Raw genomic sequence first — 18401 nt, forward strand, 5'->3', positions numbered from 1 at the left:
CATCCTGGTTGCAGTCCAATTTTTAATTGTACTTCTAATAAAAATAACTAGTAAGAATCTAGTTATTGCTAAACTGACTTCATTTTTGACGTGAATATACATCTAAGACTATAATATGATTTTTAATTAGTTGACGTGATAATTAAAACTTCTATGTCAAGGATGGCGCATCCTGAAAAGTTTTCTCTCGCATCCTGAAAAGTTTTCTCTAGATTTCAACACTTTTCATCGCAATTATACTGTGGATTAGCCCCTTTAATTTGTAACAATTCGTATAATACTTTTACAGCAACTGAAGGGGTACTTATGCGTCCCTAGAAATCATTTTCTCTCTAATTGTTTTAATGTATTGTTTAATTATATTAATATATATTAAGTTTATTAATATATATTAAGTATATTAATGTAAGGTTCAGAGTACTAATAATAATAATAATAATTTATAAATTTATATTGCGCTTTTTAACATATAAATGAGCAAAAGCGCATTACAATATTAAAACTTAAAAATATTAAAATATGCTAACTAGATACATAACAATATTAAAACATAAAAATATTAATAAATACTAACTATTTAAACACATCATTGACTAGATCTAAAAGTTAAAAAAGCTAATTTAAAAAGATATGTTTTAAGACGAGATTTAAAACTAAAAATAGAGATTATATTACGAAGGTTAGCTGGAAGCGCATTCCAAAGTGTAGGCGCACTGACACTAAATGATCTGTCACCAAAAGACTTTTTCATTTTCCCTTCTGGGTGCAATAAAAGGGTGCCTGAATTTATAGAGCGCAGTGAATAGCATGCGTGCTTCCTTACCTTAATTAAGTTACTAATACTAATGTAGGTGATGGGCCATTTTCATCTCGTACGTAATACTAACAATCTAAAGTTATAAATACAATATCGTTAACAGTAATTTCGATTGGAAAAATTAGGTTTTGAAGCTTTTTGACAAAATTTGAAAAAACAACAACACAAAACTGGATAAGCAAAATGGTTGAACTTAACATATTTACAACAACAAAACGGATAATTAAAAGTAAACATCTATAGCTAAACAAAGGGTAAAGTTAATGTCAACAAACACATTAACGAGCGGTCCGTACGGACAGTGAAGTGTCTGAGAAAGTTGTCACATGACTCGTCACCAGTCTGGCAATTGTTTGACGAGACACGTCTGTCACGTTCTTTGAGAACGTGATCTGTCTAAAGAAGAATTTCACCCAACTCGTTGACAGCGGTTTCTCATATCTTGCAATAGCTAAGGGAGGTAGTTAATGGAATCACTAACCAGACTATTGATTTTATTTAAAAAAAAAATAAGCACATCATCTCAGTGGCTAAAGAAGATAGCTTACTTACTTAAAAGAACTCGAGTCATCCTGCCACGTTCTTTGATAACGTGATCTGTCTAAAGAAGAATTTCCCCCAACACATTGACAACGGTTTTTCAGATCTTGCAGATCTTGTAGTGACTAAGGGAGGTAGCTATTTAAATCACTTAGCAAACTATCGATTTTGTTAAAAAAATTAAGCACATCACCTCAGTGACTATAGAAGGTAGCTTTTGCACAGAAAATAATTCAAGTCATCCTTGTGACTTTCTTCAATAATGATGTCCGTTTGAACTTGCTACCGGCCTGGCTGACGTCACAGCAAGCTCAAATTTTAATCACTCACTGCTAGGTAGCGTGACGTTTATCCTTTATAAGTTTTAAATGTCCTCTCATTTTACTTCTGGTATCTCCGGAATCCATTCTGTTTGCACGATTACTCGCGTGAATCTGTTGCCATCTTACTGAGTTGGGCACTGGCTATAAGTTTTTTTTTTTTTTTATATCAGTTTATTTTGGTGCACTACATTTATCTTATGTTGCGATGACCGTTTTCCCCTCAATTAACTGCCCAGAGCTCAAATTTTAATCTTTTACTGCTAGCTTACGTGACGTTTATCCTTTCTAAGTTTCAAATGTCCTCTCATTTTACTGACGGTATCTCCGGAATCCACTTAGAAGTCTTGCATCAAGTATTTTGTTTACGCTATTACTCGCGTGAAGCTGTTACCATCTCACGGACTTGTACACTGGCTGTAAGTTTTTTTTTTTTTTATCAGTTTATTTTGGTGTAGTACATTTATCTCGTGCTGCGAGTACCTTTTTTCCCCTCAATTAATTGCCCAGAGCGCGTTCGAGCCTTGTCGCGAATTTTTTAACCCATTGCTTCAGAACAATAACAAGCCTGTTCCCGTCTAATTTGCATATGCATGTCTACGTGCTTGTTCCACTTGACCGCGCAATTAAAAGTTTACGTCTGGCGTAGCGTTCGCTCAGTCCCACTAAACCAACTCCATAAGTGTAGTGTACAAACACTACACTAAAAAAAGAGTGTCATTCTCACGAGCAATGTACTAATAATTGGTTTGGGAATTTAATATCCGACAATTTTACGGCAAGCTCTGTGGTATTTTGCATAAATTTTGGATAATTGAAAAAGCATAATTATTATACTTTAGTTTCCGATGTACCTCTCAAGCTACTTCTTATTTCTCACAAATGAAGACAATCTCAAGCGAACAAGAATAATCGTACCAGGATTCATGAAAAAAAGTAACACAATCTTCGCCATTGATATTGTTTGGCTCGTTAGTTCCCCAGTTGGTATATAAACCCAGTAAGCTTCCGTCAGACCATTTCCAGTGATTTTCCATGCCAGCATCAGTTAGACCGATCCAGTAGCCATATGGGACATTCGTGTAAGAAGCAATGCTTTCAATAAAGGTATTTTCCTCATTAGACTCAATCTTCGCCAATCGAGCATCCATTAATTTGCAAAATGCTTCTGCTTGGGTCCAACTCTTCGGTATCGAGATCACAGCATAAAAAGAAGCTCCAAATGGTCTCCAGTATGAAGGACATGCTGACGAAAATTTTAAAGTATGGAATGTCTTAGTACATGCAAGCTCAGACCTTAATTTAACGACCATACAGGGTGGTTTTGGGTAAACTAATAGTTGTCAGATAATTATTATAATTATTATACGATGCAATATTTCTTTGAACGTCTTGTTCCTTCTGTACACACGCATGCTTAGCTAGCAGCCAATATAAAGATGTTCCAATAAAAAGATTTAAAAAAAAAAATAAAAAAAATATATAACCTAAAATGTTAAAATGATTAACCTACCGGTCTCATTCTGCAGAGCTAACGTAATATAAGGCTTAGTTATAGAACTCTTGGCTCTTCAAATAGAAGAGAAAAGGTTAGGTTAGGTTAGGTTAGATTAGGTTAACCCTCGGACGTACAAACGTACAAACAAATTCATACCCCCTCACCGTGGTAGAAGTGAGCGATTGGGGGGAATAGAAAGCCCTCATCTTATTCTATAAGATTAAATTATTTTTGTTGGCTGTAAGGTCAAGAAAATAACAGAATGGAATTAAAATAAAGCCAGGATACTAAAATTAAGTACATCGTACAATTTTGTTATTAGAACATGAAAAAAGTAAATATATCACAAAAGGCCGATTTCTGGCCAGACCTGATTGTAATTATGACGTGGCATGACGACGTCAAAAATCGTAGACACATAATTGACATATTATAATTTTTCCGAAAAAGATGAATGTATAGCTACTGAAAGCTTCAGGATCATAGATTAAATACTCCGTTCACAATTTAGAAAAACATCAAATTGGGAAATGGGGCACCCACGCCATGTAATTTCAAAAGTTAACTTGCATTCACTCTTATCATATCACTTTCTGTTTAACGATGTATGGGAGCCTACGGGCTTGTTGCAGTGTGCAAAATAGAAAAGTAAAAGCATCCCTCCTGCTTTCTTGATTTTTTGAAGGAGGAGGAAAGAGGGCCCTTGGAAGAAAGGAATTAAATAGCTAACTATATAAAATAATTTTCTAATCTTTAACATGATAAAATGTTAAACGTTTTCTGCACGTTGTTCAAATCTTACACTGGATATAAAAAAAGTCAAAATGAAAATCACCTCCTCCTACCTTTAGAACAACCATAGAGTTCCACCCTCATTGATATGTGTTTATGCCAAGCCACTGGTCGAAAACGAATGTAACGTGCCCTGATTGGTGGGTTTAAATCATGATCCTCAACAGTGTTCCGGTCTCTGTTCCCAGAAAAGTGCTAAACAGCAAGGTAACCAAAATGTTCATTCATTTATTGTTCCTTTGTGTGTTTGTTCGTTCGTTCTTTTGTTCGCTCGTTTGTTCGTTCGTTCATGCGTCCGTCTGTCCACCCTTTCGTCTGTCCGTCCGTTTTTTCGGCCTGAAGAAAATGAAAATACCAAGCAGCCAGATCAGCGATTATTCAAGAAAAGTTACTAGGTATTTTGAAAATGAGAACTTGCTGAAAAGGTTAGGTCATCTTGGGCAGGGAGGTCTGTTTGTTGTTGTCAAAAACGTTGTTGTTGGTGTTGCTGCTGTTGCTGTTGCTGTTGTTGTTATTATTGTTTTTGTTGCCGTTTCTAACGATTACTACCTGCATATGAACCGGTGTTTTATTTTTCTTTATAATCCGTGCAAGCTTTGTTTTCAACCTTTTTAAGCATTTTGTTAGAATAAGTGTACTTTACCTTTTTGACGGTTGCTCCTTGTTCCCTGTAGTACCTAAAGTTCACTCTGTCGTCACTGAACTGTATATTGTATGAAGTTACCCACTGCAGCTGGCTGTGACCATGTCTTCCTTGCGTTGCTACACGGGTTATTATAATAGACTCACTACCCAAATAAATCTGAAGCCACTGATTGCCATCACTGTTGGCAGCTGACCAAGCTCCTCCCAATTTTTTATGTGCCTTAAAATTAAGTCTGCCCTGTCTAGCAGCATGATTGGCATCCCGTTCTGAAGACGCACTTATCTGTCCATCACAGATTGCAGCGTTTTCCATGCCAAGGGCTTCTAGGCAATCTAAGATTTTGTGGATAAAAATAACAGAACTATAAAAAATGGTTGTCCCATCGTCACTTAGATCTGTATTATAAAGCTTCCGAAAGCGACCGCGGTCACCTTAGCCTGAATTTCAGTCGCCCCTCTCCGGTTGCCGGCTTCCAGAAGGGACATATATGGACTAAATTGTATCCAGGAGATAGACTAAAAGAAATTCTTTACCAAAAAATATATTGCCGTGAATCGGGGCTCATTTGCCCAATGCTGCCATGTTGTGAGTTTGAAATTTGAAGAGTCGTTTTAAGACTCTAATAAATATTTGAAAGTCGCACCATTAATCTTTCCGCGTTGAATTGAATCATGGATTCCCCATAATATTCATCAAAAATGTATTTCATTACGACTGTTTATGCCGCTGTATTAGCGGGACGGATATACGTGTGTCGCAGGAAGGTATTTAAGGCTGAAGAAAGTAAAAGATCGCTTCAATTAGACCAATAAACTAGCCCTTTGGTCCTTCATCTTTGATTAACGGGGGGGGGGGGGGGTGAGAAATGCACGATTTGGATTAACTTGCCGTACATTGGATACTAAAGGGAGCATTTAACTAAATCAAGCTCCGCCGATGTATCAACGTTTAATACTTTAGACAAAACACCATTCTTAAGCCAATCTTACGTTGTATACCAGTTCATCCGTCCCTTCTGTCAAACAAATAAAAAACAATGTACTATGTTTGTTTGATACCTTTACCACACTGTTTTTCTCTGTAGCCCTCGCGGCAAACACATCTAACACCTCTGTCGGTGAATCCAACTTGACACATGTCACGCTTGCCAAGACAAGGGTTACTGTGGCAAGGATTCTGAAGAAAAAGCAAATTATAGTCGGAATAATTATGAGGATCGAAACGCACCAATAACAGCGAACCAACGTGCTACAAATAGCGACACGTTAACAATCGACCTCATTGTTTGATGGAGACTAGCACCATTGCAGTTAAAACGTCGCGATCAACAACTAAAAGAGATTCGACCTTACATGACAAGACGCAAGCCTTAGATACGAGAAGTTCGGTCATTTGAAATGACCGAACTTTGATCCGGACTAAAGATAAAACAATAGAAGTCGCTGACAGATCTCACAGCAAGAATTGCTTGAACGCTTTGGTTAATGAACGCGTAATGTCAATCACACGTCAACGCCTTGCACGCTTAAGAAACCCAGCCGCGCAATTTAAGCGCAATGACTTGTACAATATCAATCGCTTCCAGCAATTTACAAGGCGAATAAAAAGCAATACATTGTAAAGCTTTCGGGAAATAACGGGTGCGTTTTCAATTAGCCCTGCTTTAAAAATCTTACGAACAGTTTCCCAATAAAGCTGTTTTTAAAAAAACATTACACTGTTTAATTCTGTTTAATTATTTATTTTTTGCTTGGCGGCTCGTACTTGGCGGTCAGATTCTCTACACTGATTAAAAAAAATAGGAAACAATAGTGGAAACATCGAACCAGATGAGGCGTTAGTAGTCCTTATGTTACCTCGAACTGTTTGAGGCGTATCGCCCGCCAGTTCTGATAGACAAATGTTAAACTGCGTGATTAGTTGTTTTAAGGTTACATCGAACTGTTTGAGACGTGTCGCCAGCCAATTCTGATGGACAAAAATTAAGCTGCGTGATTAGTTCTAGCTAGTTCTTCGAGGTAACATCGAACTGTTTGAGGCGTGCCGCCCGCCAGTTCTGATGGACAAAAAATTAAGCTGCGTGTTTAGTTCTTTTAGGTTACATCGAACTGTTTGAGCGTGCCACCCGCCAGTTCTGATGGACAAAAAACTAAGCTGCGTGTTTAGTTCTTTTAGGTTACATCGAACTGTTTGAGGCGTGCCGCCCGCCAGTTCTGATGGACAAAAAATTAAGCTGCGTGTTTAGTTCTTCTAGGTTACATCGAACTGTTTGAGGCGTGCCGCCAGCCAGTTCTAATGGACAAAAAATTAAGCTTCGTGTTTAGTTCTTTTAGGTTACATCGAACTGTTTTAAGCGTGCCGCCCGCCAGTTCTGATGGACAAAAAATTAAGCTGCGTGTTTAGTTCTTCTAGGTTACATCGAACTGTTTGAGGCGTGCCGCCCGCCAGTTCTGATGGACAAAAAATTAAGCTGCGTGTTTAGTTCTTTTAGGTTACATCGAACTGTTTGAGGCGTGCCGCCAGCCAGTTCTAATGGACAAAAAATTAAGCTGCGTGTTTAGTTCTTCTAGGTTACATCGAACTGTTTGAGGCGTGCCGCCCGCCGGTTCTAATGGACAAAAAATTAAGCTGCGTGTTTAGTTCTTCTAGGTTACATCGAACTGTTTGAGGCGTGCCACCCGCCAGTTCTAATGGACAAAAAATTAAGCTGCGTGTTTAGTTCTTCTAGGTTACATCGAACTGTTTGAGGCGTGCCGCCCGCCAGTTCTGATGGACAAAAAATTAAGCTGCGTGTTTAGTTCTTCTAGGTTACATCGAACTGTTTGAGGCGTGCCGCCAGCCAGTTCTAATGGACAATAAATTAAGCTGCGTGTTTAGTTCTTTTAGGTTACATCGAACTGTTTGAGGCGTGCCGCCCGCCAGTTCTGATGGACAAAAAATTAAGCTGCGTGTTTAGTTCTTCTAGGCTACATTGAACTGTTTGAGGCGTGCCGCCAGCCAGTTCTAATGGTCAAACAATTAAGCTGCGTGTTTAGTTCTTTTAGGTTACATGGAACTGTTTGAGGCGTGCCACCCGCCAGTTCTGATGGACAAAAAGTTAAGCTGCGTGTTTAGTTCTTTTAGGTTACATCGAACTGTTTGAGGCGTGCCACCCGCCAGTTCTAATGGACAAAAAATTAAGCTGTGTGTTTAGTTCTTTTAGGTTACATCGAACTGTTTGAGGCGTGCCACCCGCCAGTTCTGATGGACAAAAAGTTAAGCTGCGTGTTAAGTTCTTCTAGGTTACATCGAACTGTTTGAGGCGTGCCACCCGCCAGTTCTAATGGACAAAAAATTAAGCTGCGTGTTTAGTTCTTTTAGGTTACATCGAACTGTTTGAGGCGTGCCACCCGCCAGTTCTGATGGACAAAAAAATTAAGCTGCGTGTTTAGTTCTTTTAGGTTACATCGAACTGTTTGAGGTGTGCCACCCGCCAGTTCTGATGGACAGAAAATTAAGCTGCGTGCTTAGATTTTTTAAGTTACATCGAAATGTATGATTAGTACCTCTGGCTATTTATGTAATAGTATACCGCTTAATGTGTAGGAATGTACCGACGTACAAAGGAAATCATATTGATATCTCAAATTAACATGATTAATAATCGTTACTACCGTTGGTCTGGTTGATATGTGGCCAGTGCAGTGGGTTATGCTGTAGCATATAGCACGCAAACAAATTTACCGATTCACTGAAGAGTAGAATTCAGCGTTGCGCAAATGGCTATAAACTATGAATCTAGCAAATCAGTGTTTTGGTAACCGAAATTACAGTAATGAGCATTATTATTGAATGGATTATTTTCATTTAAGTTATGCATGGCTTTTAACTTTTCTTTGCCGGATATTTTTTGATATACAATGTAACTGACTTACCTGGAATCCTCCTTCACACGATGGCCGGAAACCGAATGGACGAAGAGTGAGCTGAATAAAATCAACTTGATGGGTTGCACACATATTGAGCGCGTGCTTTCGCACAAGAATGAAACAGGCCTTTTTCATCGATGCCCGAACGATTTATCATGCCCCTTCAAAGGGAAAGCTATGTACATCGGCACCCGTCAACAAGATCTCGAAATATAATGTTTTGAGAGGCGAATGATTTTGTTGACGGCACCAGCACCCGGATCAGATAGCCATTTCGACTTTGCCAAAACATGCTTTACTGTATCGGTCCACAAACCGATTATCTTGTCATAAACGAAAATTCCTACTTCAAGAACATCCCGCCTTACGAAATCGAAGTCATCAAGTAGCTCGAAATAAATCAGCTCAAGCAAAACTAATTGTGAATTGCCGCCAGGTATACATGTTCCCGCGAAATATTATAATTTATTCTGCCGCCTAGAAAGAAAATTGATCTTTCGTAATTCCGATCATTCGATCCACAGCGTTTTTGACATATTACAACACCTTCCGTAACCACAACGAGAAAGCCTCTGCGTGAAACAATTGGCGTCTATAGCAACAACGGCTTCCAACAGCGCACCAAAAAATATCGCTTGCGTCTCCACAGGTAGCCCAAGCTCCTAAAGGAGCCGTCAACATATAGACCACATACGACATTGCGTAATAACGTTATTATAAAGGGTTTGTATGGGAATATAACGATCGTAAAAAAATAATTCAAAATAGAGGAAAAATATCCAATAAAATTCACTTAACTATCCTCTTCTGTCTATATCTTGTGTTTCTATGCCGTTTGGAGGCGATTTGAAGCCATTTCAGTGGGTTTTAGGTTCGCTGGTTTCCTATCATTTAAGGGTTTGTATGGGAACAACGATCGTAAAAAAATAATTCAAAATAAAGGGAAAATATCCGACAAAATCGACTTACCTATCCTCTTCTATGTAAATCTTGTGTTTCTATGCCGTTTGGGGGCGTTTTGAAGCGATTCCAGTGGGTTTTAGGTTCGCTGGTTTCCTCTCTATATATAATTCCTCAAGGTAGGTCACTCGAGTGCCGAAGGCCAGCAGATCGACTGAAGGAATTCAGCCATAAATTCGCCCCAAAGGCTCCGATTGCCCCAAATTTTCGCCCAGAGCACCGCCGATAGTTGCTTTAACCATTTCTGTGTTTCATCTGATAAATACGCCCGCCAAGGAGCAAATTTAGCTTGCAAATGTCACAAGGCTTTTCCATCGAGAGCCGTTGAAACATGCGTTGACTGTGTGTTCCGTGCACGAAGGGTTTGAAAATAGCTTAGCGACGCGGCCTTTTGGTTCAAATTACCTGCGGACCCCACAGGAGAAGGGATAATGTAATGTTATTACCGTGCGGTGAACATTATCCCTTCTACCGTGGGGTCCGCAAGTAATTTGAACCAAAAGGCCGCGTCGCTAAGCTATTTTCAAACCCTTCGTGCACGGAACACACAGTCAACGCATGTTTCAACGGCTCTCGATGGAAAAGCCTTGTGACATTTTCAAGCTAAATTTGCTCCTTGGCGGGCGTATTTATCAGATGAAACACAGAAATGGTTAAAGCAACTATCGGCGGTGCTCTGGGCGAAAATTTGGGGCAATCGGAGCCTTTGGGGCGAATTTATGGCTGAATTCCTTCAGTCGATCTGCTGGCCTTCGGCACTCGAGTGACCTACCTTGAGGAATTATATATAGAGAGGAAACCAGCGAACCTAAAACCCACTGGAATCGCTTCAAAACGCCCCCAAACGGCATAGAAACACAAGATTTACATAGAAGAGGATAGGTAAGTCGATTTTGTCGGATATTTTCCCTTTATTTTGAATTATTTTTTTACGATCGTTGTTCCCATACAAACCCTTAAATGATAGGAAACCAGCGAACCTAAAACCCACTGAAATGGCTTCAAATCGCCTCCAAACGGCATAGAAACACAAGATATAGACAGAAGAGGATAGTTAAGTGAATTTTATTGGATATTTTTCCTCTATTTTGAATTATTTTTTACGATCGTTATATTCCCATACAAACCCTTTATAATAACGTTATTACGCAATGTCGTATGTGGTCTATATGTTGACGGCTCCTTTAGGAGCTTGGGCTACCTGTGGCGTCTCCTCATGTACAAACAAATAAACGTTCATCTTTCCAACGATTATGAAGAAAGACAAAATCATGGAAGATCCACACATAGTAATGATTGGTATTAATGGACGAAAGTGAGCTATACCTCAATACCGTGGTACGTGTAACTCTTTCTTTTCAGCAGGCCGGAGAGTGTTGGGCTTTCGTCAGTGGCATTATTTAATTCGCACACGCGACTCCCCTTTTCTTGCGGTCCAACATTTACGGACACACAGTTTGGTTCCAAATAGCATTTCACTCGGCAGCTCCCCTCATCGGCAACTTTCTCAGTTCTTATGACGTGGCCACTTAATTTTTTGTCTGATGCCGGCTCCTTGAATATTACGATTCTGTCATATTCTTCAGCTTGCACTGAAAAGATAAGTACAAAAATTCAGCACCAAATTTAAATAATGTTTCTCTTGACTAGCCATGTTTTCATTTTCTGTAGTCATTCTACCTTACAGTCACGCATAGCTGCCACCAGTAAATGAAATCGCCAATATTTTCTTCCGTTCTTTTTTATAGTGAGTGTAGTCTTTCGTTGTTTAAATTAGAAACACAAATCTCTGTAAAACCGTATAAATTCCGTCGAACTGGTTGAGACTAATCAAAGCGTAACGATAACAGAGTTCCCTTACGTAAGCTCTCCACGGGCTTCTTTCTCGTTTAAGCTCTTTTGATTATAAAGTTGTTCACTGCCGGATGTTATTTTTTGCATTTTGTTTAAGAATGTGGAAGTTACCTCTACATACAGATAGCGGTGCTTCACATCTGCCGCTATTTCCCGGGAATTCAACACCCCCCCCCCCCTCCCCCCTTGTATTCTTCCCTCTAGCCTCCCACGCAGTCGTTCTTAGGGTCGATCGTGTGACTCTATCTTCCCTCCGATATTGTGCAAAATAACGAAACCAGTTATGGTTCTCTGAGGCCGATTTTTGTCCTGCATTATTTATTGGATTACATGTCACTGGTGACATAATTTAATTATCCATTTTTAAAATCAGCTTACAAACTTTACCCATTCCTCGCGAATTATTTTTGTTTGTTTGTTTGTTTTCTACCCCCAAAAACAACTTACTTTTTCTCTATTTTGAGCAGTAATCAGTACAACGATTTTTAAATAATTATGGGTTTCTCACAATTTCTCTTGTTTATTGACTTTTTAGTGAGCTGCTGGTGCCATATTTATATTATTTTACACAAAAAAGTGCAGTTTCGATAAAAACAAATACAAGCTGTTGCCTTTAATCAACAAGAATTGAAACACACGAAAACGAAGCGCGCTTAAAGAAGGGCATGTTTTCGTGCCTGCTTATGGAAACATACACATTCTTTTTTCACATTCTACTTTTGCTGAAGTTTACAAATTTGAAAGTTATTCTCAATGCGTAAAGTGTTTGCTCCTTGATACTAAATTGAATTGACTTGAATTTGTTCATTCGGTTCTGGCATAGCGTTTAATATATTTTTTTCGCAGAAGCAGTTACACGCTTTTTCACTACATTTACTGACATAAATTTAGTAGCATTTCTCTTTGTGGAAAGGTATGTACACATAACCATTTTGTTAACTATATAACACCTTGTCATGTCTTTTCGGGCTTTTTGCATTTTTTACTTAGCCAGCAGGAATGCTTTTTGCACGTTTAGTAAATAGACAAGTTCAAAAAATATGCTAACCTGAATTTTAAAATGTGGTTTATCTCATTATTCATTTATATATAACATTTTTGCTATGCGAAAGTGTGACGATTTTAGTGCCAAATTCGGTCAAAAAATTACACGATCTCCGCGTATGTTTTAAACACGCCATCGCCTGAAGAATTGCAAAGGGAATTTTAGATTCTGAAGTTTTTGGTTTGAGTGAATTCGATAAACATTCAAGGGAATTTTTTTTGATCGCTGAAACTGTTTCTTTGTCTAATTCCAAAATAAAACGATGACGCTCGTAAATTGAAATATTTGTGTCTGACGACAGTTGGGGCCATCGTAATTGCCTAACTGACAAGTTCGAACCTTTCCTCATAAAAAAGTTAATTTACTCGAAGGGATAAATGTCTTAAGCTTTAAATTGTGTTGTTAATTGTTTGCCATAATTCCGCTGTGGAATTTTGCATTGAGGCTCATTTGCTAACACAAGCATTCTCCATTTTATTTCATTGAATTGTGCCGATTTTAGGACTGAGTTACTGTCGCTATATCGAGCCGCTAGCTGTTGAAAAATACGATCCTTTTGTCCTTTGAGGGCTCTTTATGGGTTTTTGTGCGTTATACAAATTCTACACATGGTCCTATGTCTTGAATATATCCAGTCTTTGCTCACAACTCCGCTGCAGTGAAGCACAAATAGCTCACGATATTTAAACTCCTTCACAAGACCGGTTTATTGCATGTACCTCCTGACATCGCGAAAGCCCAAGAACGGTGGTAAGTCAGGATTTCGAGGAAAAATTTAGATAGTTGTGACGTCTTATTATACAGTTTAGTTTGAAGTATCGCTAGACCTTTTTTACTCGTGATTAGTATAGTTATTTTGTCTCGCAAAATACTACAGGACTCGTAAAAATTGATATTACACACTAAAATGTCAAGAAAGCAAATGAGTGAAGATTCACATGCATACGTGTTCGAATGTTGCATTTGGAGTCAGCTGTCGCTTAATGCCGAGAACTCTTAACAATGTATTCCCATTTGCATAGCAGCTCTATCAGCCAAAGCGTATAAAATATTTTTTAGGTCGTCCATAGAACTTACCGGCATACACCAGTACACCCAGTCCGTATAAAATCCACACGAGAACTGCGAAGAATCTGAAAACATCCATACTTCTGTTGCAACTTCCAGTAGCTGTTATTCGGTTTTTCCGGTTGTAAGTGTTGTTAAATCGTTTTCCAAGTTCAGGAAAAACCACGAATTTACATCTGTCAGGCCTTGTCAGGCAATCTTAGGTGAAGAAATTGCATTATAAATATTCAGCTTGGTTTCCCGACATTTTATGACATAAATGGCTGAAACTCAATATACATGACATATATCCGTTGCCTAAAGCTATCCCGACATGACCCACATAGCGCACACCTGTCCGTATCGTTTTCAGGCTCGTTAGGTATACACTCAACTCTCTCTAATACATACACCCTCGGGATCCACTCAAGCTGTTCTCTTTAAAGAGGTGTCTTTCTTAGAAGAGAGTTCATTTACACAACAACAAGTGAATTTCGGAAAGGACCAGACAGCAAACCACGCCCGTCTAAGGAGTTATCTGCCCTACGGCTGTGTCATACTAGTCCCTAGGCCTAATCCGGGCGTACAGTCGGTTGGCCGGTCAGTCGGATGGACATGACGTAACAACCAAAATTAATGTTCTCGGCTTGAAAGGTTACCGATTTCTATTAGCTATAGAGCTATGCTCGTGCACGTCTTCTACGCGGGTGGGAGCTTTGCTAAAACAACTTATTCTCTTTTCTGTTAAGTGTTGCTAAGTTTTCCTTTTTTATTTCTATTTACAATTAATTCACTTTTAAGTAATGTATTCAATCGTTTGCTGATACAAAATTCTTCCCACGAATTGTTAATGTGCCTAAGGTGACTTTTTATTTGCCAGCAAACACTTTCGTATTGCATTAAATTTGTCTCTTATCTTCCCAACGTTTATCTTAACAGCTATGTTAATGAAATTCGTTCGCCATTTTTAACGTAGAGTGCATAAATTGCTTCAGTTTCCTTTCCTTTTTTTTATAAATGTATATTCAAATTTGTACATGAATTTACTCGACAGAGAGTTTCTGAGGTCTAAATAAATACGTTTAAAATTTTCTCCACATTTTTATAGCTGATCACTGACAATGGTTTACGATGGCTTTATTTATTTATTTTCTTGTAAACAGAAAAAAAAAAATCTCATATTTAAATATATGCTACTGCAAACTGTATATTAATGGTGACATTATTCTTTATATTCGTTTTATATTTATTTCCAAATACAGTTTATACCTTTCTTCATTGTATACGAGTTAATGTGTTGTTTTTTACTGCTGAAATAAAGTTCATCGACAACTTTTTTATTCATATTTTATGCAGTAATGGTCATTAAACGTATGATAAGTTGCTTATTGATCGACTTCAGACAGAGCTGCTGGTGTCATATATTTAAGTTAAAACATTTTACATAAACAAGCTCATCAACATGATCATAATTTTCAAACAAGCACTACTATCTGTCAACCCTTATTCACTCGAAAACAGAGCAAACTAAATTTTTAAAAAGAAACCTGGTCCTTTCCCTGCTCAACGTTAGTAGTCGTTCAGTATATTAATTAACGAAAATTACAAATTTGGGAAAACAGGCCTGTAAAATTCCGTTGCCATGGTAACGTCAAGTTCCTGACACAACCATATATCCTACCTTATTATTCCCAGATAAATTTTAGATAAACTCGCAAAGTTTGGCAGCATTTGGTTGCAACTTGAAAAAGTCATATGCGTTCAAAGTCAGCGCGGGTACTTTCCACCCCCCCCCCTTCCCCTCCCCCCGGTCTTGATAGGGTTAAAAATAAAATGAACAAAATAAATACTCCTAATATTAATTTAGAAAAACAAAAAATCGCCCTGAAAATGCAGCTATAATAATGAAAAAACTATTGCTAGGCTCGACACTGATTATTTGCCGTTTATTTTTTTTCCGAATTTGAAAATTAAATCTGAATTTTTCAAGAAGCTTGATCCACTCCGTAGCTTCGTTATATTTGAAACAATCCTCACACGCTCGTGAATTTAGTTGTCGATGATAAACAAACCCCGCACCTTCCCCTTGGTGTACGACAGAGTTTTGATTAACAAAACCTTCAATTTTAAGTATTAATAATAATGATGAATGATTCCTCGACGTCAAGTTCTTGTATTTTTTTAAATACATTTCACCAGAGTTCCATTGTCATAGTTATCAGATGATTGCAGATGATTAGTCGCTTATTAATCGGGCGTGGCCGATTTATAGTTTACCCTTTGGTCGTCCTAGAGCGTAGTCTCCTGGCGCGGCCAAAAAGACAGGGATAGCTTGGGGTTGCTACAAAACCGCTACGGGTGACGCATACCGCAATGGTTTTCATTTTAGTTTTGACAGGAAATCGTTGCAGGCACACTTGGTCGACTTTTGGGTTAATGTGTAATCAGGTTGTGTTGTTTTGCTTCGGCGGAAGGACAGAGAAAAAAGCTTACGGGGCAAAGTACAGTATGGGGCCCAGTTCTCGGCCACTTTTGACGTAAACTTGTATTTCTTACCTCAGAAGAACCGCAGGAACTTGAAATTTCTCCCAGAGCAAGCTACATTATTCAGCTTTTTGGTGTAAAGCTATCGACCGGTCAAAAATTAATTTGCCCGAGCAATAATAAAAATAAAAGCTCCATTTGTGGGCCCAGTTCTCGGCCACCTTGGCCCAGTTCTCGGCCACTAAAAAGCTTGTGCGTAATTATCTGTAAAAAAAAAATGCTCAATTAATTTTCACAGTCATAAAATCACTCTGTAAACCTATTTATGTTATATCGATCCCAAATTATTTTTATGAGGCTTTGTTTTACTTTAGAAAACAAGGATTTTAACGCGCCTAGTTGCCTATGTGCAGGTTCTAGCAACGCATTGTGTGACCCGTGCATTTAGATGGTCTATTTTGCAGTGAAAAGGTCTTGAAAGATTTAGGTGTTGTAGAAATAATAGACAAGACAAGAGTCAGCTCAAAACTTAGAGATAAGATTGAACTTTATTTTTAAAACATTTATTTCTTTCATTCTGGCAGCAGCAGATGAAATTATATTAAAAACCAAGCGCTAAGCTGTGATAGCGAGCAGGGTGGCCGAGAACTGGCAAATACGCAAACGTCGCAAGAAAAACTTTCGAAGTAAATTAAGACCAAAAAATACAACGGTTCAACGAAAAGTTAACTAAAGCAGAAAGCTGAATTATTAACATTCAACATTCATTTTAGTTTTTAACGGTTGGTGTGATATCTTAAGATTTTTACCGACCTAATTATATGTAGATGTAGATGTAGATTCTACGTTTCACATGCCAAAAATTAGCTCGTATGGTGGGGGCTTTTGGATAAAATACGAATTTAACTACATCCATGAATTTTAAGAAGCCGTAAACAAACAAATTTTTCGGGAATGCAAATTCACCTACCTCCGCGTAAACTCGACGTCTGAGCTTTCTATATCGAATTGAACGATCAAACTCGAGATACTTAAAGCACATGAATCAGTCTATCGTTTGAAGGAAATACCTTTCTCTTTTAATTCAACTGGAGTGTGAAAAAACGCGTTAAACACAAAGTGGCCGAGAACTGGACCCGGCCGAGAACTGGGCCCCATACTGTACTGATATTCACCATTGTGAAATTGCACTTACTTTGACAAGTTAAAGTTATTTTTGTAAATGAAAAAGGTAACGTCATTGATGTCACGCAGTGTTTTTTTTAGCAAACTAGATGGTTTGCTGGTTTCTGACTATGAATGGGGGTGTGATCTTGCGGTATATTTTTTGAGCCTGACTCCGCCGTAAAACTTTTTTTTATTTAGCAAGAACTGTGTCGATTTTCATTTCTGAACAATTGGTCGTCAAGTCGTTTGTCGCAAAGAGTAGAATGTTTGTACAGCATGTTTTGGAATTATTTTAGATTTGGTTAGTAAGACGCTTCTGAAGACCTGAGCAAAACATTGGGAATGTACAGTATTAATAGGAACTTGAATGGAATTTTTCACAAGTTGGATAAAGGTATCAACTGAAAAAAATGGACTTCAAAATGAGAACTTGGATTTTGTTGTAATTAAATTTTATCGCGGATTGGATGCATAATATCACGGCTTTGAAAGTCTTCAAATAATTAGAAAGGTTCCTTTCTTCCTTTTGATCTTATTGTTATTTTCATGTATTGATTATTCGAAAGCGGTTTTCGTTGATACGAAAAAAAAAACGGGTTTTCACTGAATTGCTTGAAGTATTTTTAGACGTGATAATATTGGCTTAATCAAATTACATTGTGCACGAAATATTTGTTATTCTTTTGTCTTGAAACTTTGAGGAAATTGAAATTTTTGTTTGACAGTAGTGTATGAAAGGCATTTTATAGAACTGAATAAAAAATAAGAAACATTGATAAAGGTTATCTCAAAGATTTATTTTGCCTGATTTTGAAGGGTTTCAGGAGTTTTAAAGAGTGCTGGTAAACGGCTGTATGTTGTTTGTGATTACGGATCTTATTTAGTTTCGAACGCTCTAATTTTTGAAAAGTTAAAACAGGTTAAAGCCGGGCGGTTTCATGAGTTTCTTGGGTAGAAAGGTACGGTGGTGGTAAAAAAAAAAAATGTTTAGAAAGGAATGACTGTAGTAGCACGTAAGTCGGAGGTTTGCGTGAGTCACGGGGTATAGTATGCGTGAGCTGGATTTCCGGCGTCATAACGGCATGTTTTGTTAATCGGGCGTGGCCGATTTATAGTTTACCCTTTGGTCGTCCTAGACGATAGTCTCCTGTCGGCTAAACATTACGGGGATAGCCTGTTCCAATCGGTTTCATTTCAGTTTTGACAGTAAATCGTTGTAGGAATACTGGGTCGACTTCTGGTTCTCTTCTTTGCTTCGGCGGGAGGACAGAGGAAAAAACTTAAGGGGTAAAGTACTAATAATCACCATTGTGAAACTGTAGT

At 38.1% G+C, this 18401-nt stretch overlaps 2 protein-coding genes across 2 annotated transcripts in view; both read right to left on the bottom strand.

Moving 5' to 3' along the window:
* Nucleotides 1–2446: 2446 nt before the first annotated feature.
* LOC144658312 (lactadherin-like) lies at nt 2447–4925 on the bottom strand. Its single transcript, XM_078518726.1, has 3 exons — nt 4611–4925; nt 4021–4162; nt 2447–2923 (listed from the first exon to the last, which is right to left on the bottom strand). Exons 1-3 carry the CDS (start codon nt 4923–4925, stop codon nt 2547–2549), a joined length of 834 nt encoding a protein of 277 aa, XP_078374852.1. The 3' UTR covers nt 2447–2546.
* Nucleotides 4926–5654: 729 nt separating this feature from the next.
* The window catches only part of LOC144657978 (uncharacterized), a 56340-nt gene continuing 43593 nt past the window's right edge, over nt 5655–18401 (bottom strand). Inside the window, exons 2-3 of the mRNA XM_078518310.1 lie at nt 10808–11073; nt 5655–5789 (exon numbers count right to left, since the gene is read on the bottom strand). Coding sequence (XP_078374436.1) covers nt 5655–5789; nt 10808–11073 — 401 coding nt within the window. The remainder of the gene's footprint in view (nt 5790–10807; nt 11074–18401) is intronic.

This window comes from Oculina patagonica, chromosome 6 (genome assembly GCF_052425735.1).
Source record: "Oculina patagonica isolate OP01 chromosome 6, crgOcupat, whole genome shotgun sequence".
NCBI classification, from domain to species: domain Eukaryota; kingdom Metazoa; phylum Cnidaria; class Anthozoa; order Scleractinia; family Oculinidae; genus Oculina; species Oculina patagonica.